At 42.5% G+C, this 22,631-nt stretch overlaps 2 protein-coding genes across 7 annotated transcripts in view; both read right to left on the bottom strand.

Moving 5' to 3' along the window:
- Positions 1-14,217, bottom strand: part of LOC132243264 (putative ferric-chelate reductase 1) — a 32,676-nt gene extending 18,459 nt beyond the window's left edge. For 3 of the 4 annotated variants that reach the window (XR_009462388.1, XM_059728074.1, XM_059728073.1), the window contains exons 1-5: positions 14,113-14,217; positions 6,962-7,160; positions 2,802-2,938; positions 1,329-1,420; positions 865-949 (exon numbers count right to left, since the gene is read on the bottom strand). Coding sequence is in view for 3 of the 4 variants with exons in the window: in XM_059728074.1 (XP_059584057.1) it covers positions 865-949; positions 1,329-1,420; positions 2,802-2,938; positions 6,962-7,160 (513 nt within the window). In the remaining variant the exon portion in view is untranslated. The remainder of the gene's footprint in view (positions 1-864; positions 950-1,328; positions 1,421-2,801; positions 2,939-6,961; positions 7,161-14,112) is intronic. The other variant, XM_059728075.1, reaches the window with a different exon arrangement.
- A 2,889-nt stretch (positions 14,218-17,106) lies between these two features.
- The window catches only part of AGL (amylo-alpha-1, 6-glucosidase, 4-alpha-glucanotransferase), a 55,264-nt gene continuing 49,739 nt past the window's right edge, over positions 17,107-22,631 (bottom strand). For all 3 annotated transcript variants that reach the window (XM_019479074.2, XM_006278803.4, XM_014599681.3), the window contains exon 34: positions 17,107-21,572. In XM_019479074.2, coding sequence (XP_019334619.1) covers positions 21,455-21,572 — 118 coding nt within the window. In that variant the 3' untranslated portion in view covers positions 17,107-21,454. The remainder of the gene's footprint in view (positions 21,573-22,631) is intronic.

Here is a 22,631-nt window from a genome sequence, read left to right as displayed (position 1 = left end):
AAAAGCCAATTGCCGATACTGTCAAGTTTCCTTATATCGGTGTCGATCTGATATGGGACCGATGTATCAGTGCACCTCTAGCTGTAAGTCAGTGCTTCTCAACTCATGGGACGCGACCCATAAGTGGGTTCCAAGAATATATGAAAGGGAACAAACTTAAGAAAAAGATCAACAAACTTTAAAAATGGAATTTCCATTAAGGGAGAAAAATGTGGAAAACTGGCTTTTCCCTTGCAGGCGGTCAGAATTCCTGGTTTGCCCCCCCCCAACAAAAAAAAAAATCCTCCTCACCCCACACACTCATGCCCTGGCCCGCACACTGGGGAGCTGGGTCCTGGGGGAGGGGAGCAGTGGGTCAGGCGTGAGGGGCACTGGGTCAGGACTGGCCATCGATATTTACAAATGGGTCCTGGTACAAAAAAGGTTGAGAACCACTGCTCTAAGTAACATCTAATAGGGTGTGAAGGATTCAATCCTGGACTTTGCTTATCAACTCCTTATGAGACACCTATAGCATCATGCTTTCTTGAATTAAAACTGACAAATGTAGCCAAACTCAAAAGGAGTGCTATAATATCTGCATTTCTCATTTGAGGAAAAATATGATAATAAAATCAGGCAGTTTACAATGGGCCATAAGCAAAATTAAAAACAAACAAACCACCCCAACACCCAAAACTGTCTTGTCAGTAAAATTCAGTTTATTTAATTACAAAATGTGAGATAGAGCTTAGTCCCATTAATACTTTTCAGCCCAAGCCATCTTTGAAAAAATACCATGAAGTCTATTTTTTCAGAAGCTTATTTAACTTGGTTACTCATAAGTTTATGAAACAATCCATTCACAACTGCACTTAAACTTACCACAGGTGTGGGGTGGCTAGAAGATATAAGAGTTTGGCTTTTGACATCAGTCCAAAATACATTCAAACTCTGAACAACAGTTGCTCTGGAAAGAAAAAGTGATCAGTGAAGTACATTTCTGGGACATGTTCTGACAAGACAGGAGATGTACCACATATAGGTTAGTGCTTGTTATGGAATAGCTCATACAGATAGCAGCATGTGCCTTTAGGGATAAAAAGTGGTATTACATTTTAAGGATACCTCCTGGGAAAACTACTTATGAGCCAAGATAAGACTAAGAAGCATCTCTCTCATTTAGCTAATGTATCTTAAAATATATATATATTTAAAATTAAATAAGTATTCTAAGGTACAAGAATGCTTGACAGTTCTTAAAACATTTTCATGATAATACCACTCAGAATGAGTTCATGTTCATTTCTTCATGAAATATTGATATGTTAAAGCAACCAAAAATGTACCTGAATTCAACATTTCCTATGTCTGCTGGTGCTACCCGAATTGCTCTTATAATTTTCTTACTTTCAGGGTTTGTTTGACTCAGAGAAGAATTCTGCAATTACAAAGGGGAAAAAAACCAAATGCTGACATAAAAGAAAGCTATGCACTTTCCCCCTTAAAACAACAAGAGGTCCTCATCTCATTGAAGCAGTGATCCAGGATATTATCTGGTTAGAGCTGACTGACTTTATTAGCTTTTACTTGGCCTTTCATTCCAAGCCAACTATTCCTTCTGCACAATGCAGTTTTATTACTTTGCATTCACAGCCGCAATTATAATTTCATTCACCCTGCAAAAAAGAGGACAGGCAATCTCCCCTGAAATCACTAAATTGCTGTAGGGCCAGCAGTGGTTATGATGGTAACTAAAATCCTCTCATCCAGCCAAGGAAAAGGATTCTGCATTAGTGTCCAACACAGATCTTTGCCCCAGTAGCCAGCTGAATTCTCCAGTAGTGCTCTAAGTTTTTCATCTGGCATCCCAGATGAAAAGAGTTCCTTGAATCTGAATGGAGGTCAAAACACCAGATTACTAAGACGACTAGCTATATACATAACCGTGCATTTTCATAGAAATAACAAATATTACATGGTTTATTTTAAGGATATCTGAATTATCAAGAAAAACACAAAACCAACACCCCTCACCCCTGACCTCAGCTTGGTCTCAGAACCCAGGATAATTTTGCATAAGTTGGCAGTTAGAACAATGTAAGAACACTTGATGGAGAAATTACTGATACAGGCAACCCCTGCTTAGGCTTCTTAATTGGTTCTGGAAAAAATGAGCGCTAAGCAAAAGAGCATTAAGCAAAACCCATTTTCCCATAGGGTTAAATGTAAATAAATATAACTGGTTCCACACCACCTGCCAGCCCAGGCCCTGCTGCTCCTGGCAACGCATCGGCTCCTCCTGGCCTCACTGTTCTGCCGCCCGGATGGTTCCTGCTGGCCCACACCCACTTGCCACCAGCCCCAGCCATCCCATCTGCATAGCCTGAGTCAGGGATCTGCCCACCCAGGGATTAACAGTGAGAAGGCAGCAGGGCTCCAGCCAGGGAAGCTTGGGCTGGTGTCTGCGCTCCGCAGGTAGGTATGTCACTGGAGCGGAACGGGTCACAGGCTGCAACCTGGGGACAGGGGGGTCTCCGCGGGCTTGGCTCCACTGTGGCCTCAGGTGGGAGACACTGCACACGTGTCCTTGAGCGCTGGCTCACACTGGCCCAGGCCCCGCATATGCATATGTGCCTGACTAAGTAAGAGTCTTTAAGCTGTCTGTACTTCACCTTCTCCACGGAAAGCATGAGAAACCTGAGATTATATTTGATAGCATGAGTAACTGCAGAAATAAGACGTTTTCCATTCTTCTTCTGTAATCTAAGTAAAATAGTTTAATAAGAGTCAGACAAACTTTTAAAAATGAAACCACTTACCAGAATTTTGTTACACAAAAGACCTTGTGTGTTTGCATCTATGATGTGAAAAGTACCAACAGCAACATCTCCAAGGATTGTTCGTGTCTGTAGCAAAAATCCTTTAAAGCTAGAGCTGTCATTTGCCTGCAGAGTCACTGGGAGAAATATGTTATGTTACTTAAACTATTTTGCTATTCTCAAGCATGTTACTTCATGCCACTAACTAATAACACAAGAACAAATAATTATAGCATCATTAACTTTCATATTACTAAAGACTGAAACAACGGATAAAAGAATTTGAAGCATGCTTTAATGACACCTCAGAGATTTTTTGTATCCAAAACCAAGAAGCAGAAGAGCAAATAGACATTCATATTACAGAATTGAGATCTCTGGCATCTTTGGAGAGAAAAAAAGATTCCCTAATTAGAGACAGGGCTGTTTGTGGGGAAACTTGATTCCAGCTTACAGCAGAGGTTGTTGAGGGAAAAAAATGCAGCCCTAGAGAAATGCATCCAAACAGCAAGACCAATGTAATTGTCCAGGCAAAGGATCTAACTTATGATAGGCTCTAGTGCAGAGCCAACACGCAGGCTAATATCTCGGACAGAGACATTATTAAGAATTCAGGATCATGGACACAGGATGAAAAAGACAGGACATCTATGACCCAGTTCTGCAGTGACAAGGCAAAGAAAATTTTGTGTGTGGTAAATGAGGGTGCCAAGACTTCCAAAGAGGAATATAATATTCGCTGCTTGTGAAGTTAAGAACATGTTCTGGTGACCAGCCACTTGACAACCTGTGCCTCATCTTTTGGTAAGTATCCCTTGGTACAAACGCCTAGCAACATCAACTGGTTTCAACGTTTGTCCCAAGTAAATTGAAAGTCAATAGAGGAACTCCTACACGTAAACTGTTGAAAGGAGGAGAGATCAAAGAGAAGGTAATCCGAGACCATGATGCCAAGCTACAACAACCCTAAAGATATTCCATGGGTGCAATATTAGTAAATGCTATACGAATGCAAACAAGTTAAAGTGGAAGAGAATGGAAGTCCCCCATGTCAGATATCTGTTGACTTCTGAGGGCCATCCACTGATCTCAGAGGGCCATTCAGTTAATGCTGAGGCCATGAAATTACATGCACTGAGAGTAAGTACATTGAATCGTGAAATACAAAACCATTGGTTCAGAGGCGATACTTTTTATTAGACCAACTAAAATAGCAAAAAAAAATTCTCTCTTTTCAAGCTTTCAGACACCCTTCTTCAGGCTGATGAGAAATCAAAGACTGTAAAGTTCTCTTATGTAGAAAATAAACTTCATTTTTTGCATAGGGGAAGCTGCAGCTGGATGTATATTCCCCTGGCTCAGTGGAAGTCCCTTTGTGCGAGTTGCTCTTTGATGTGCAGATCAGGCTGTTCTTTTTCCTGAAGGTGTCAGATATCTGAAGTAGGCAGGGTGGTACAGAAATATTTCTTTCTCGTTTAGCAATGAAGTTTATTTTTCCAAAAATGGCTAAAATATGATATTTTCCAAAATAGATCATTGAATCCTGAAGTACTTCAAATTCAGCACCATACAGATAAATCAACCTTCCTCTCTGCCCCCATACCCTAGAGCAGCGGTTCTCAACTTTTTTCACCTTATGTCCCACCTACTAAGGTCAAAAAATCCTGATCCCACTGGTCAATGAGCAGCCGGAGGTGTGGGGGAGCAGGGTGTCCCCCCCAGAGGATTGAAGTGCGTAAAAGCGAAACAGGAAGTCCCACCTTGGCACTTCCGATTTCGCCACCACAACCTGAGTCCTACCTAGACATGTCCCACTGGTTGAGAAACCCTGCCATAGAGCACTTCAAAACAGCTGCAAAGTCATAGAGCATCACTGCATTCCAGCCAGGGATTACGGAAGTTCCTGAGAGCATCTGAGCACACAGGACAGCAAGAACTCGGTGGCTATCCCATGCTGCTGGCAGTGTGTGTAGCAGACCACTGTGGGATGCGGGGGGACCACTGGAGCCAACAAACATTTCAGGAAGCACTTCAAGGGCGTTCCTCATTTTTAAAGATTTGAGCCATCTTAAGTGCTTATTCAGTCACGTACATGTGTGCACTCATTCTCTAGAGTACTTTAAAGGTATTTGGAGCACTTAAAAAAGCACGACCGTCCAGAAGCCTGAGATCAAAAGTTATGAAGAGAATCCCCCAATTTATCCCAATAATCAACTTTCTTTCCAGAATCTGTGAGCACTTATCAGAAACAGTTAATCACTGAGACAGTGATTAACATACAATGATGTAGAATGGAAATGGTCAGAAACTCAAAAATGCATACCCAAAGGAATAAAGGAAATTGTAACTGAAGCACTAGTCCTAAAGTACTCTAACTCTAAAGCTATGCATACACATTCATTTGTAGCACTACAAAATATATCACCAACAAAATAAAACCAACAGAACAAAGGCAGCAACCAAATAAAAGCAGGTCCCCATCAATATCAATGCCACAAACAAGAAGTGAGAGACTGGTTCAAAGGCAGCTTACTTGAAACCTGTAAATAGAGACCTGCCTAACATGCAACGATAAAGCAATTACTGTGGCTTGGTTACAGCCCGAAGAACTGATTTTGCAGTCATTTCACAGTGGTCCCACCCCTCGGGATGAGGGGGCAGCCACCATCTTGACTTCTGGCTGCCCTTTGAGCAGCCTTGCCCCTTGACACTGATTGGCAGAGAAGCACAAGGGGGCAGCCACCATCTTGGCTGCTGCCCTTCATTCCACCTCACCAGCTGGTACCTTCCTTCCCAAGGCAGGTTGCAAGGCTGGGTCAGAGCAGCAGTGAGAACTGCTGGGTCCTGCTGGGGAGCCAGCATTTTTATTTATTTATTTATTTATTTTCCTGGGATTTATGATTTCCTGGGGAATCACAGCCAATGCCATTTTTCACAGAGATCGCTGTTATTCATGGTTTCCGCATAAATCACAAAACTGTGATTTAAGTAGGTCCCTACCTATAAGGCTGCAGTGGACCTTTGGTAAAGATTATATCTTTAAAGCTTCATACTAGTAATCCATGGGTCCAGGAAGACAGAAAATGCTTGCAGAGAAGATGCAGCAATATAAATTATTAAAATGAAAGATAAAAAGCATACTTAGAAATTAGAAGGAGGAATAAGGTTGTAGGAGAGAAGGACCTGGAGAAGGCAGGCTGCATATGTGTAACTGGCAATGGTAGATAAAGTTGCAGCATCTCTGTACACAGTTCTCTTAATAAAGAACTAGTTTATTTGTACAGGTGTGGAATCCTTTCATATTATTACCCAGCAAATGGTACGAAAAACACTGAGGGCACTTCCCTGTGAATACCCTTAGGACTTCATCTGGCACCTGTGTTGCTGGAATTCAGAATATAAAACCATTGAAGGAGATTGCTCTCACTGAATGAAGTACAACATCACATTTAGTTTTTGTGCAGCACATTGCATAAAAAAAACAGCCATTAAGATGAAACCAAGAGTCTCTCTGTCTCTCTACTTCGGATAACGAATTTTGTTTTGTTCATTTCAACCCTATTCTTCTGGGATTGGCTGTTTTGGTGACTTGACAAAAGAGGCAAAGGAGAAAACTTGAAGGCACCAATCCCAGAAACACCCACCTAAACTTTTAACTTCATTATTTAGTCCTCAGAATCAAAGGAACTATTATCTATACAAATGCAGAAGTTCACAAGGCTGGGATCTAAGATTTGAAATGGCAACCGTTGATCCTCCTGGATCATGGTGTATGCATGAAGGCCATCCAGACCTTCAATGCATATGCCTGGAGAGGAATTTTTGGAGGAGTGGAAGCTGCTCAGACCTTCCATCCTCCCTTTAGGCCACTGAAACAATCCAAATACCAGACTGAGTCCAGATGTTTGGTGCCTCCATGGCTGTAGCTGTATGTGTCTGGAAATTAAACCCAGGTCTCCTGTGCGGTAGACATGGATTCTACCACTGAACCACAGGGACTCCAAGATTTTAAATAATATTAAACAAATCCACTATATGTTCACAGGGTTGGGATAAAATAAACTTCTTGAATATTTAAAAGGACAATATAACTTATCTTTTAAAAATTATTTTCATTTAGATCACTTAGAAGCACCCCAAATCATTCAGTTCTGGTTTACCTATGATCTTGTCTCCAGGACCAAAGGAGGTGTTGGATACAGAGATATAGTAAGGTGCTGAGGTGGTCTGTGGAACAGAGCTACCATGTCCTGGTGGCATAGAATCACAAGCTGAGGTGACTCCTCCATTTGGAAAACCAAGAACTTCTCCAGAAAATACGCCACAAAAAAGTAAGAGCCAGAAAACCCAAACTTCCATCTGCAGGGGAAAAGCAAACAATTATAAAACAGAGGTACTTAAAAATCTACTTGTACATCAAGATTCTCATTGCAGTAAGTAAGAATTTTGGGTACGTCTGGCCCGCTCTTTTCTAATTCAAATAATTAAGATTTTCATATTGAGTAAAAACATAAATATTATTGAATATGTCAAATATCCCCAAGGTAGAATGATAAGACTTCTGCTCATCCTAATGAAGACAAAGTGGGAAACATAAGGGATTATTTTAATAGATTAAAATTATGATTGATTCAAAAGGAAATATATACAGGAAGAAATGATACTAATACATACATTTGTTGAACCAAGATCTATATATAAACTAGATATTCCATTTCCAAAGTGGTCTTGATAACTACTCCTCATATTATATATGTGTGCTCAAGCAACACTAAGTATAATAAATAGTCCCTCAATTTGGTCCAAAAACATCCAGCAAACAACTGAAATGGACCCAGGAAAATGGGGCCAGATAAACAACTGAAACACTTTACTATCACCTTAGTTCTAATACAGATTAGCATTTCTTTGAAGAAGCAATTTTCTCCCTTTTTCAATGTTCTTTGGAAAACAAGGACTACAGCACACATTTTATTCATGGAAGCAGGAATCTTAAAAAGGTACTATATGCTTTCTGAGCAAGCTGTTTTTCACTAAAGCAACTGACTGCATGACTGATTACTGAAGAGCACCCTTCCCTCCTCCATTTTTTTGCTCATTGCTTTCATTATTCTACATTTTAAAATTTCTGATCCATTTTTGCCCTTATACCTGAAATTTAAAACCAACTTTTGTGCTTGTTTAAATCAAAAAACAAAAACCCCCTTCACATTTACTTCTATTAAAGCTCTTTTCAATAAGGCTCCATTTGTTTAGTATGCTCTGCACTACAATTTAAATGACCCTAAAATGGCATCTGTATCAGAAAGAATATACTTTGGGATTTTTTTTTAATCTCCTTTGCCTATCTTCCCAACTCACACTTTTCCAATAAGTTTGAATTTTTGACATCTAGTTTCCACTTGCATGCCCATCAACAGGCTCTCTCTCTTCTGGCAGCTCAAAATCACCACTCTTATAAACCCCTCATTAGTTCAAACTAGCTTTATGCCTTCTCTTTGCAAGCTAACGAGAACACATGCTGAAGTTCCTCCTAGTTATCCATACACCAGAGTCCCAATGCTAGTTCTGAAACTCTGGAGGCAACCTACAAATTTTAACTCTGTCACAAGTGCCTCAATCCATTTTTCCCCCCCCTGTTTAATGTGTCAACATTCTTCAGGCTAGAATGTCAGCTCATTCACTTACTAAAAATGCTTGTCATTAGAAAAAAAAGTGAATTCTTATTGATTAAAAAAAATCTTTAAAACTTCCTTATTTTATACTTTCTCAGATCAGACTAGCTAGTCTTGAATCAAAATGCTAATTTGTAATGTGCAATATGTGCAGCATTTCCTTTTCCAAACTGCTGCCAAGCATCAGACAAACAAAGCTGGTACCATATACTCAATTCAAACAGGCTAAGGACAGACTTTGCATTTGCCCTTGGACAAACTGTGCCTGTGTTTATCCCAAATGGAAACATGCTGGGATTGGCATGTACACACATTACCCCTTCAATCAAGATTTAGTGAGTGACTGAATGAACTGCCGCTTTTCTGCCATTGATTCAATGATGCAATCCTAGGATAGCCATTTAGATGTACTTTGCAATATTCTGGGATAAACTGTTAGTACTTCTTATCCAATGAACCTTTTTAGGATTTATCCCAGCACAACGAACCTGAATGTCTGAACCATCACACTTCATTATGGGATAAAATGGTTTATCCCGGGACAAATGCAATGTCTCTTTGTGGCCACAGTTTCTTCCTTTGAGAGCAAGGCAGCCATCTAAACTCACCATCAACAAAACCTTGACACCAAAACACTCCATCATGTATTCTTCATCGTAGTGTAGTCTCTCCCCAGAAAATGCCATGTATCCCCATCTATAAAATGGATTTATGATACTCACCTCTCTTTGTAAATTACACACTGTAAATTAGGAAGATAAGTACTATCTAGGAACTACACTGTTTATTATTATTGTAATATTGTGCTATTTATGACAAGACATTGAAAGTACTTTTATAGAAGATAAATTGGACCAACAGAATAGCAAAGGGGAGATCATTCAGGCTTATTAATTCCTAAACAGCAGGTATGCATGGAGGAGGCCAGATGAGATGGGAAGGTGGTGTACTACTCAAACATCCATAGCCATACACAACCAGTACCAGAAACAAGACATTGATTGCCACAGGGCTATAGGCAGTGCAGGCCTATGGTGAAGGGAGGAGGTAGTCCTTAGCAAAGCAGGAAACTTTAATAGGTTCATTACAGCTGAGGCATTGCACAGTAACATGACCAAGTGTTCTACTGTCAAAGGAAACAATACCATGCATATGTTGACAGAGATGTAAATGAGACATGAAGACTCAGCAGCAGCTTAAGGTCAATCCATTAACAACTAATACTGTTCAGGAGCTCAGTTTTTCCCTATAAGTTTTTCTCCCACAGTGATTTTCCCACCACCTGTTTCCAGTAATCCCGCTTTATTGGAACTTGCCTTGTGTGAAATCCCAGTTACTAAAGTGAATAGCAAAAAAATTTGTAGGACTCATGTTATAGTATATTAAGGAAATGCAATATGTATTAGGTCAGGGGTTGTCAACCGTGTACCCCTGGGGGTACTTTGAAAGGTCCCAGAGGGTACGCAGGGAACGAAGTGCTGTCACCCTGCGCCACTGCCTCACAGGAGCAGGACCAGTGTGGGGCGAGAGCAGGGCCACACAGATGCCATGCTGCCACTGGTCACCACCTGCCCGCTCGCCACCCCTCCCCCAGGGGTACGCTTATTTAAAAGGGGACTGCCGGGGGTACACTTATTAAAAAAGGTTGAAAAACCCTGTATTAGGTGATGACATGTTTGATTATGATCTTATGTACAACCATGGACCAAATATCCAGGAATCCATTAAACAGAGAGTGAAAAACAGAACACTGGAGATGGGTTGTTTGCTAATGAGCTGAATCTGCTGGAGCCAAGGAGCATGGGACAGCTAGAATCTCCCTCACTAGCTGAGTTCCAAGTATCCTGATCAAGTATTTGTACCTGTAACTCCAGCCTGGATGTGGCGATTTATAAATGCTCTATCATTACCATCTATTATATTGTTGGTATGTGTTATAGCACTTTAGACTGTTCATTTAAAGTAACTGTTTAACTGCTAAATTCAAAGGCCAGTAATAAAAGACATGTAGCAGAATTACTCATGTGGTCAATCAAATATCAGAAAAGTTGCAGCTGCTTCTGGCTCCTTGAACTTTATCCACCCTACCAGGGTTTTAAAAATAAATCATTTCCTCCCCATTATAACTGAACTTTGCCACACTGAAAAGTTGTATTATTCCATTATTTCTGGAACAGGCCTAAACAAACAAACAAACAAACAAACAAACCAACCAACCAACCAACCAACCAACCAAGACACTTCAGTTCTAACTTGGTGATCCTGATCATGCTCAAATCCCACTGAAACATCATCTTTGAAGAGATGCTCAGTAACTTTCAGGAATGAGGTCTCTAGCTGTGAAGCTGGGATCACTAGCCAACCAACCATTTATTAAGCATACCCACCTCCCCTTTCTTAAGGTTTAATGCCCTGCAAAGTATTTGTTTTTGAACAGGGCAAAATTCACCTGGTTTCCTTAACAAACCTGAAACTCAGTCCAAGTCCGCTGCACACAAACACTTACCTGCTTGAAATGTACCAGGTCCGAGACAGCAGCTCAAAAATCAGGACAGGAGTGCTCATGCTCATAACTAGTGTTGACAAGTCTCGTGAGAAAAAAATAGCAGCATTGCCTTTAAAAACAAGCCCAACCCATTTCAAAAAGAGGGAAGTGGGGATGCTTATCAACTCGTAACCCAAAAAATTAAAGTGACTTTAAAAAAAAACAAGTCTGATTCCACTATTAGTGGACTTGGCAACACTGCTCATAACATGGGATTTACACTAAGTTCTGATTATGCTAAAGTCATCTGGGGTCAAAGCCAAGCCAATTAAATTATATGCATTTATAGTTACTGCTTTTTAATTCTTTGGCAAGCACCTAGCCAACGCAGAGGTGAGGAACAGCTACTAGGCAAAGGTTATCTGCATTATCCCTTTAAGTGCTTCCATTCCACTGCATTCAAGTTGTGTGTGGACACCCTCACTCAGAATTAAAGTTTGATTTTAGGTCACTTTGGAAGTTTAATAAGCTATAACCAACCAAGGCTGCTTTAAATAAGCAAACAAATAAATAAAAACAGACAGTGCCATAGCAACAAAATTTAGTGCCTGGGGCAAAGCCCGCAGCAGCAGCCCACCCTTGCCCTGTGCAGAGATCCAGGGGGCGCACGCCCCCCCATGCCTGCCCACGAGTGCACGCAGTGGCAGAAGCCGCCCCTCCTCTGTCCCCGCACCCCCGCAAACAAGCCGCTCATGGCTCTGTCCTGCACCATGCTTCAGCTGGGCAGTGCCTATTGGTACCCCTTCACTTTTGTGTCTGGGGCGGTCACCCTGCTCACCACGGCACTGAAAAACTGCCGCGGCACCGAAAACAGTTGACCAGTTTGATCCAGTTTTGAGCATTTGGTCTTGCAGCAAACCCTAGACCTCAAAGGGCCCTGCTACATGTTCAAATTAAAGTTGGACAGAAGCCAGCTATGGAGTTGTTGCACATTTTCAAGCACTAAATTTATAGCTGATTGGCTTTTATAGTTGGAGAGTCATTTTTATGGTGTGATAACTACTTTGTACCTGAGACCAGTCTGAATTTATTGTGGGGGATTTGCCAGTTAATTGCATGCTAATAACTTTGTACACACTTCCCCTCTACATGTTCAGGTATCCTGCAATTAATGGGTTAATTACACAATTACCTTAGGACCAGCTACACAGGCAAAGCAGTTATCACAGAGGTGCACTGATACATCGGTCCATATTGTACTGGTATTTATAAAAGGAAAATTGACATTATTGGCAATCAGCTTTTTTTTGGCTGATGTGGCCTATAATATCGCTGATATACACAGCATGCAGGTAACCAGGAGCACAGCCCAGCAGCAGGGAGAGCAGCGTCCAGCTAGTAAGTGTGCTGTGGGGGAAGAGGCATGGGGGAAGGAGTGGGGGGAGCAAACCAAGGCCCCCATGTTGAGGGAGGGAGGCTGGCAATGGGGCAGGCTCTGCACAGCTGGGGCGGGGCAGTGCACAGGATGGAGTCACGGCTCATCCAGGGTGTGAGGGGAAGGGGGAATGGCTCCCGCCACTGCACACTCCCTGAGGGCATAGGGGACATGTGCCCCTTGTATCTGTGCACAGGGCAAATGTGGGCTGCCATTGTGGGCTGGAACAGTGCTGGGGTCTTCCTGGTGGGGGGTTGGGCAGGGGGTTGTGCTCAGGGCAGGTGGCAGCAGCAGTGGGAGGGGCACTACAGCCACCCCAAAATTCGCCGTAGCCCTCCCCCAGCACCACCGCCACCTGACCCAAGCGCAGCCTGGCCCAACCCCTCCACTGGGAAGAGCTCAGTGCTGACCCTGGGCCCAGTCAGCAATGGCAGCCCTCCATTGCCCCATGCACAGATCCAGTGGGCACATGTCCCCCACGTCCTCCCAGGATGTGTGCAATGCTGGGAGACCCCCCTGGACAAGCTGCAGCTGTCCTGCGCACTGCTCTGCCCCAGCTGGGCAGTGCCTGCCCCAGTCCCACTTCCTTTCTCACTGTGGGGACCTCAATCTGCCCCCCCACCCTCCTTGCCCCTTCCTGCACAAGACTTAGCAACTGGACACTGCTCTCCATGCTGTCAAGCCGCATATTGGCAATTACATTGGTATCAGCTGGTATGGCTTGTTAAAAATTGGTATCAGCCAAAAAATCTGTTGGTATCACAACACAAAAGCTCCAATCAGCTATAAAGTTTAACCTCAAAAATGTATACTAACTTTAGCTGGTTGCTACTGAACTTTAATTTGCAAACGTAGCATGGTCTCCCCTATGGCTGGAAGCCCCTCAGCTGACAGAGATCTCCCAGTTGCAGGTACCCAAAGGGATGACTCCCCAGGGCTTAGGGGTGGTTAAACTCTGGCAGCTAGGATGGAGGGTCTTGCACCTGAGGGGCTCTCAGCTGTGTCACCTGTGTGGCATGGCAAGAGGCATAACTGCATGGGTTGTGCATAGGGTGGCCATCATAGAGGACACTCCGGTTGTCCTCTGTCCTCTATTGAAATGAAACCCCATGCCTTTATGTCCTCTATTTTTTCTCTTGAGGAGAGCTTCCTCCAAATTTTCTTGAAGAGAAAAAAGAGGACATAAAGGCATTGGGTTTCATATCAATAGAGGACCGAGTACCAGAACCAGAATGTCCTCTATGATGGCCACCCTCGTGCCTTGGATCCAACCGTTGTTGTTAGATTACCCAGCAACGTGTGCGTTTGCTACTTTGCACATGCAGTGGGTCTAAATGTATCGCACCATTCACCTGCCTGGCGCACCGGGCTGGACCCGATGAAGTTCCTTCCAGCCTCACAATCTATGAACCTGCCAATTGTGTGGCCTATATAATGTGCTGCAAGGGCCAGAGGCCAACAAATCCGGTTAGATCCCGATTTGAGCACTGAGGCACAGCAAAGCCCAGATCCTCCAGAGGGACAAGCCCCTTCTCCTCTTCCAGTGTCTGCGAAGCCTCCCAACTGGCACTGCCCAGGAGCCACCCCGGCTAGGCGAATGGCTTGCCACTTCCCGCCGGCGCACCACCGCCGGCCCGCGTCTCTTGTTGCGAATCAGATCCGGGGCTGACCAGCCCGGATTACACCGGCCGCCAGCTTTCCACCCCCCGGGCTCACCTGCGACCGACCGACCTCCCTCCGCGGAGGCTGCTCCGGACGCGGGGCGGGGCGGGGCGGGGAGCTCGGCGCAGCCCCGGTCTGCGGGGCGGGGCGGGGCGGGGCGGGGGCGCCGCGCACCTCTGAGCTCCGCGCAGGCGCCTCCAGGACAGCAGCCGGGGGCCCAGGGGTGGCGGGAGCCTGCAGGTCGGGCCGCGTTTCCTCTCCTGGCTGCTAAGAAGCAGCGCACCAGAAGGGGAGATGCTCCCTTGCCTCACGTCCCCGCCGGCGGGAACAGCCGCCCGCGTGCCAGCTGCGCTAGACGTAGGAGTCAGCTGCTTTGCTTGCCCCAGAAAAGGCACACGTTTTAGCCTCCCCACAGGGATACAGCGTGTGTGATTAAGGGCCCTTGTCCACAAGAGGACTGTGGGGTGGAGCCCCTCCACGCCGCAGCCATGCAGGTAACAGGCGAGGCCTTCCCCCGCATGCACCGGCCTGCCTAGATCTTGATGCACCTGGCCCAGGCACTAGCACCTGGCTCACAGCGGGAGCTGCTGCTTGGACGATCCAGTATTGGAGTTTGAAGAGTTTACATGGACTAGACTGGTAAATGCAAATATGAATCGATGCAAGTGTGGGGCTCAGCGCGGAGCTTGTTTCTGTATCGGTGGTTCTCAGCCCCGCTGGACTGGAGCCCCCCTCCCCCATAGCTTGTGAATCGAGAGGCAGCCAGCTCCAAAAACTAACGGATATATCGAAGGGCTTAATTCCTTGCAGAGAGGGCTGGAGACGCATGTAGGGAAGGGCAAGCCTGAGCCTGCGCTGCGTAATTTATCTGCTTATCTCCTCCCACCTTGTAGCACCTTTCAAGTGATCCGGTGGCACCCTAGGGTGCCCCAGCTCCCTGCTTGAGAACTGCTGTTCTGTATTATGTACAGTCAGTGGTGCTCAATTCTTTGGGGCTGCAGGCCAGATGACTGATGTGGGGCTGGTCCAGGCCCTGCTCCTTTTCCCCATGCTGCCAGATTGGGACTGCACCCCACCTTTCTGGGGCCCTGTGTTGCTAGATTGAGCCCTGTACCACCTCTGACCAGCCTACCTGCACATCCCTCTAACATATTACTTGCATGTGGGTTTCCCCATGGGCCTAGAAATTTGGCAGCAGTTGAGGAACTCCTCAGCTACCAAATGTGCAGAGCCATGGGGACCCCTACAGGCTGGTTCTGGCCCATAAATTGGAGGTTGAGCACCTCTGGTCTGAGTGAATGGTAACTGGAAACAGTATTAAAACTAGGCAAACTCTTTGAAATGTAGCAGTTGATATGTCACTGATTATGAACTTATAAACTATACCAGAATTTTCAGACACCTATTTTCAGATCACTAGGAACTTGGAAAAGATTTATGATGGTCTACTCATTAGAAAACTACAATAAAGTGGTAACTAGAACTGAGCACAAAGTTTTGGTCCTAAGGTATTTTTCAAATCACAATTTTTTTCAGTGCAATAATTTTGTTGAAAACCGAGTAATTTACCATGTTACCAAGTTGGGTGCCTACAGGCATTGACTAAATCGCTTCTTCACCGTTTAAGGGACTGATAGCAATTTAGAAGCATCGAAGGTCCAAGGTCCCAGTCTTCTTACCCCGCAAGCTACCTGAGCTTTGGGGATATACCTAAAAGTTAGCATTACCACTAACAACCAATGATGTAAACAATGTCACTGGTACTGTTGAAGTGATTGTTGCTGTGATGGTCCAGATCTGCAAGAGGCAAGAATTCTTCTGAGTGCTATCTTTTATTGAACTACGGGCATGGTTGAGATACATCTAGACAAGCTTTTGGGTATCAGAGCATGAAGGGTACTGGGATACCTAGAAGCTTGTTAAATGTCAGTATGACTTCTGTAAAGCAAAATGTTATAATTTATATATTTTTTTTCTTTTTGTAGTTGGGGACTTTGTCTTTAACTTCAGTTTCTTTCCAGACAGATCTCATTGGAGACGCTTCATAAACCTTAAAATAATAGATGAAATTTTCTAGAAACAATTTTCAGTAGTTACAAATAAAAATAGTTTGTAAATAAAAAAACAACCAGAGTCAAATTAAATATGGAAGTCAGCAGCTGAGCCCCACCTAATTGTATGATGGCTTCCACTGCTCTAACACCATCTCTGGGCACATCCAGACAAGCATACGTCAAAAAACCCCACACCTAAAAAAAGCAGGGTGGTGCACATAATGACAGCGTGCACCACTCGAAACTGAAGCCATGATCCAGCTACTGACCAGATTCCCTGATGCAGGATTGCTGTGGCTGCAGCCCCTGGAGGCCCCTAGAGGCCCAAGTAAGGCTGCTGGCTCCAGCCTCCCCTACCCCACCTGGGGCAATGTGCCTCACGCTAGAGCACACGTGCCCAGGCATTCACTGGGGACAAGCAGCACCAGCACATATTGTACCGTTGTTGTTTGTCCCTGGGGAAATGTGTGTTCCCACTCATGGGGATGAGCCTTCTGAGGGTAGGGAGGTTGGACTACCAACTGCAGCAGAATTTCTGGCCAGGGGAGGACCATGAAAGGCATTTTCTCTTCTTGTCCCCTCTTCCCCAAATAGCAAAGCAATGGCAAGAAGAAGAAAATAATTCTCTCTTCCTCCTGTACCCACACACAACTTCTATGTGCGTTGTGGATACAGGCAAGATGGAGAAAAGCTGCCCTTCTATTTTTATTTCTTCCTCACAAAGAGACATTTCCCCTTATGGTCCAATAAATCTTTCCTGCTGGTAAATGGAAAACATTCCAGGCATGAAGTGAGCTAAATACTGGTCATGTAAAGATTTCAAAAGTTTCCACTTTACAAGTGAAGTAAGCTACCTGGGATTTATTGCATGCTAAGTATCTGCATGGAGAGATACTGGTGTATGATAAACAGACATCTGAGCTTATTTTGCGACAGCTCAGTCTAATAGTTAAGACTTACTATGTGTTGATTAACTACAAAAAAAATGCACACAACTTGGTTAAACTTTTATTTTGTGCAGCTTACAGACAGATGAAGAATGGTATTTTTTTTTAAAGTCAGTAATTGCTATAATAGGACACACACACACAGAGGACACAAGACTGCAACCTACAGTTTTTATATTACAACAAGCAGTGGCAGAGTGATTCCCTTCTTGCATATTTTCCGTGAGTTAGCAAAATGGTTAAGGCAAGAGCTGAATAAAAACAGAAATAATAAATAATGAACATATCCTTAAGTTGAAAAATAAGAAACAGGTCTTTTTTCCATAGTTTATGGACCAGGGAGTATGCAGTGGTTCATGACTGAGATCCAATGTCCCTGTTCAGTTTATCTACAAAAGTAGGTATTTCGCTGACCATAAGTTTATGTAATTGTTGGTTTTAGAGTATATCATACAATAGCGTGACTGCAGTCTGAAATAACATTTCAAAGTTACAACCAAGTATTCCTAAGGGAGTATAACTTGGCTATACACAGCTTACTTTGTACAAAGCCCAGCCTCACCAGCTTTTCCCTTCCTTTTCCATCATCCATATTAATTGCAAGTTATATAACAGCCGTTGTAAATCCACTGAGAGGTATAGAGGAAAAGATGAAAAACAGTAACAGTGACTTTCTCCCTTCAGTCTTAGGTGATCTGGCTAGACTAAAAATATTGACAATATCTGAGATGAAAGCAAGAAGGAAGAAGCTGGAACTTCAAATCTTAGTTTTCTTGCTTCCCTGGGCTAGTCCAAAGCATGACAAAAATATCTGCCTGTTTGACTCTTAGGCTGCTTGCAGACTTGGAGGGGGGGAGGGGAAGGGAAGGGAAAGGAGGCAGGCGAGAAGGAAAATGCTTTACGGGAAGCAACAGCACATTACTTCAATCTGGCTCAAAAGCGTCTGTATTGACTGGGTGCTTCAGCGGGGCTTTTTGGCACTTTTATCTAATAGCCAACTCAAATCAGCTGTTAGATAAAAGTGCTACAAAAGTCCCACTAAAGTGCCTGATCAATACAGATGCTGCAGAGCCAGGTTGATCAAAGGTGCTGGCTTTTCTGGGGGATGCACTAGGCTCAGCACAGGAGCGTGTTGAGTTTCAAGTAAAGTGCGTTGTTTTGTTTTTTTTTTCCCCATGTCTGCAAGCAGCCTTAATGTCTATCTGTTACTAGAGCTGCCTTCAATTAAAATCAGAGCAGAAGCAATACATTTAACATGCATCAGTTTTCAAAATTTGTAATTATTATATATGCACATATCCATGTAGAGAGGTAACTTCTATTTTTAAATATTTTAAGCTTTAAAAAATAAACTAGAAATGAAAAGTGTGCACTTTATTAGTCAACCATGCAGTTCACACAACTTTTGTCAATTAAGATAGAATGGGAAAGTTTTAGAGCACAATAATCTCTCTCAGATTACTTCCTATATTAAAGACTATTATTGCAATGTATACAACTCCTTATTCTGTGCAAATTACTTAATACAACCATAGCTCTTCAAACTTCCAAATTTCAAAATATTTTAAAATGAAAAATATAAAAAACATGACATGCATTGTAATATTCCTTATTTCTAAACCACAGTAGTGATGAAATATACCTTCAATGGTAAATTAGAAATGAATTTACAGTGTTATGGGAATACAACAAGAGTCAAAGCTATTAATAGAATTTCTTACATCTTTCATGTATAATCAACATTTGGGGAAGTTCAGACACTATTAGTTTTTAAATGTACAAAAAAAAAAAGAGATAAACATAGTAAGCTAATTTGAAACAGTATGCATTTTCTTTTACTGGGCTGCTGCTGATTTTGTCAAGTAAAGTTTGTCAAAAGTCATACTATCTAATTCTGTATATTCTAGAATAGTGAATCACTCCTATTTTACTTATATGTTTAATTTTTCACATAATGTGTAAAATTAGATGAAGTCAAAATCCCAGAGGATCTATTTAAAAAGCTTACAACACAAGGAAGAGAGAAATTTTATTTTAACTATTACTTTCCATGATTTGAAACTTTTGGAATAAGAGACAAAATATAAAATTTAATAGTACACTTTCATAAGTGACCTATATCTAATTACTAAAGTTACTTCTACAAGTTTATTCAGCTACACACTATACAGGAAAGGGGGGGGGGGAGGAGGGAAGGAGAAAGAAATGTCATCTTAGACTTGAGCATGGCCAGGGCAGGTGGCTGCTGTGGCTCCAGCTCCAACTGGCCCCAACTTGGGATAGACCTTATAGTATAGGGGGAGAAAGGGGGGAGGAAAATATGGGGTGGATAGCACCAGGGGGCAGAGCACTGTGGGGAGAGGTGAAGTGGGGGAAGCACAGGGGAGACTGCATAATGGCAGGGGAGCTGCTGCAGTTCCTGCTCTGGTTTCAGCTCCATCCCTGACCCAGGGTCAGAGCTGCCACTGCTGCTTGGCTGGGGCTGAAGCCACTGTGCTTTCTGCTCCAGGCCAGAGTTTCTGCATAGGCTAAGTAGCACAAGGGGTGGAAGGCATGAGGTAGTGGGGTAAGTGGCTGAGCATGGGCAGCCACTGGGATGAGGCAAGTGGCAGGCAAGACAGGTGTGGTGGAGGAGAGCAAAGTGTGGGGAGTCTACCCCTGCCATTCCTTTGCCTGCTGCTTGCCCCCCTCCCCTGCCTTGCCCACCACTGTGGCATATGAATTGATGACGACTCTCCGATAGTTAGATTTTTACATGAAAATTGTTAATAAATAACAGATTATCCATGTACAGAATCTAATTATTGGGGAGGGTTATCTTAAATTCAATGTCATTTTGGATTTGAGTAAAAATGGTACACACTCAGGGATTAAATAGGTGTGAATACCACATTTTAAAAGAGCCTGGGAAAATTTTAAACCATGGATCTAATATGACATGCCAGATGTAACAATGGCAAACTAAGAAGTAGGCCAGGTCTGCGTTTTCAATTCATGTTGCCAATACATTTCTTCTAACTATGCAGCTCTTTATTTCCTGCTGTGATTCTATACATGTTATTATAGTTTGGGTTTTGTTCATTCATTACTTTGGGTAATAGCAGAAAATCCAAATGGATACAGACTTAGAATTCCAAATGCACAACTTCTACCCAGCATTTTCAGATTTGAGCAATGGACTGCATCTCCACTACGGAACAAATGACTTCCCTGAATAATCAGGTTGCATAAAAATGACAGGTGGCCCTCAGTATCTTCACTTTTACTGGCATAAGAGGTTTTGAGAACCTGTCGTCTTCTATTTCTAGGGTTAAACCATCACCTCACTGAAAAAGCATTTTTCTGTTTGCCTCAGTGGAAGCAGGATTTCACTTGAGGCAAGGGCAGGATTGAATGCGTCACTCTTTCCAACTCATTACAGTCAGCAGCCAAGCTTGTAGACTTCTGGACCTCTGACCTCACCTGAGGCATGTCCTGTGATCTGTTTCTTCTGGTTTCCTCATATTGGTAAAAACACAATGCACCAAGAGATGTGTATTTTAAGCCAAATTAAAATACAAAATTTGGCTTGTGGTCCAGAACATGAAAGTCATCTATAAAGGGTACTTGCACAGAATTATACCCATTTCATTGCTCAGAGTTAGAGCCCTCAAGTTTAAACGTTACTGAATATTTTATATACACCTCCATAAAAGCAGTTTATTATATTATTTGTAAACTTTATTTTCATTGTCATTTGATGGAGTGCTCAACTGAACACTGAGAAGTAGTTAAGTAAAACACACATACAAACACACTCTTCAGCAGACAGAAAAATCACACTTTCATCTTTAAAATATACCACTGCAGCATAAAATCACATGAAACTAAGAAAAGCCAAAGTCTAATCTTTTCTCCCCAGTAAAGTGTGCACGCCAACCATTTACTTTAATGGAGGACATGGAAAAAGAGAACCTTGTGAATTTAGACTCAGACCTTGGAACCATTTGATTTAAATTAAAATATGTCCAAATTATTTCACATGCCTTTTTAACAGCTGGCTAGCCACAATATGTTTTAAAATTCCAAATGTCTACAAGTCAGGCACCATTTTAAAATGTGCTTGCACACCTTCTCAGAGTCACTGCTTTCTAAAATGTTTCTGTACTAAAGAAGCATTGCAGCTATATACACAATTTAAAATCCTAATAGCTTCATTTTCAAATGGATTGAGCACCCACAAAAACTGTAAGGTGGATGAGAGATGTGGGTTCTCAGCATGTTTGAAAATTAGGTCATAGTTGTTTAAAGGGACTGTGCAAAACAGGACATTTTCATTACACTACGAGCAAATTATTCAACTATGCCTTATAACAAGGAGATAGCAAATTTAACTAGGCAATCAAGTGCTAATGTTTACAAGTCATAAAGAACCTCGAGGATAACAGCAATTGACCAGGCCTGTGATTCACAGCTGAAAGGACAATACTGCCCATTTTCATTAGTCAGCTCTGGAAGTCCCTTCCAAGATGATCTAATATAAAACCATTAAAAAAAGAAAAAATTAATGCTGCTTTATGTCACAGAAAATAACAGAAATTGTCTCTTGTAAAACGTTTTAGAAGACAGTCATACAAACAAGCAGCTAAAATCATATGAGGAGCTAACTGCTGTATAAATATATTTGCACAAAAAAGAAATACCAAACATAACAAATGTTACAGAAGTATTAAGCAGCAAGATAAAGACAGCATTAATAAATGATAATGCTGGTACTAGAATGTACATATTTCACAGTAACACTGATCGATCCAAGTCTGAAAAGCCTGTAACAACTGAAGTACAGGTTCTTTTGCATCCCTATAAGGTTTGTTGCTTTCAAAATTAAGGAAAATTAGAAAATGATGCTGGCTGTGTAATTCCATATGCATACAGGTTCTTGGCTTGAATGCTACTTTTATTTGTATTACTTAGAAATTTTATAACAACTTGAAATACAGGTTTATATTTTAAGGAGAACACAGTGCTATTTTAAAACTGGGCAAGATTTTCACTTTCTTTTTCCAGAAGAATAATGAACTTGAGAAACTATCCTGCACCACAAGGGAAATGCTGATCACTACCATTAGACTCCAAGGACAATACAGGAAAAACAGAACAACAAGTTTATCTATCATAGAGTTCCAAGTGCCATATATTTCAGTACTACTAGTTCTATCTTTTGGCTAGTCATTGCATCTTTGGGGTGGAGATGATGGCTGGACAGATGAGTTGGTTGAAAACTCCTTTCCCTCCTGTTAATAGAAGGGGGGAAAAAAAAGACTATCTTCCTGATTGTGCAGAGCAATCTGTCATGAGCTGTCCACCTGAAATTAATTGGGATACTAATGTGTAAAACTAAGTATACGTGCCTGCAGTACTGGTAAGATACATTTGTGGAGCAGACTATTTGAAAGGTGTGTAAGACTGAGGGTTTCTGTTAATCTAGAAATGCCTTTGGAAGGGATGGAGAGAGGAATAATTAAAAAATTAGAGTGGAGAACAAGAAGAAAATGCATAGGAGCTTTTAAAAAAAGGCCATATTTGCTGTAGA

The sequence above is a fragment of the Alligator mississippiensis genome, chromosome 5 (genome assembly GCF_030867095.1).
Source record: "Alligator mississippiensis isolate rAllMis1 chromosome 5, rAllMis1, whole genome shotgun sequence".
NCBI classification, from domain to species: Eukaryota; Metazoa; Chordata; order Crocodylia; family Alligatoridae; genus Alligator; species Alligator mississippiensis.
Note: the sequence above shows the minus strand (reverse complement) of the source record. Positions and strands in the feature narration are given on the sequence as shown.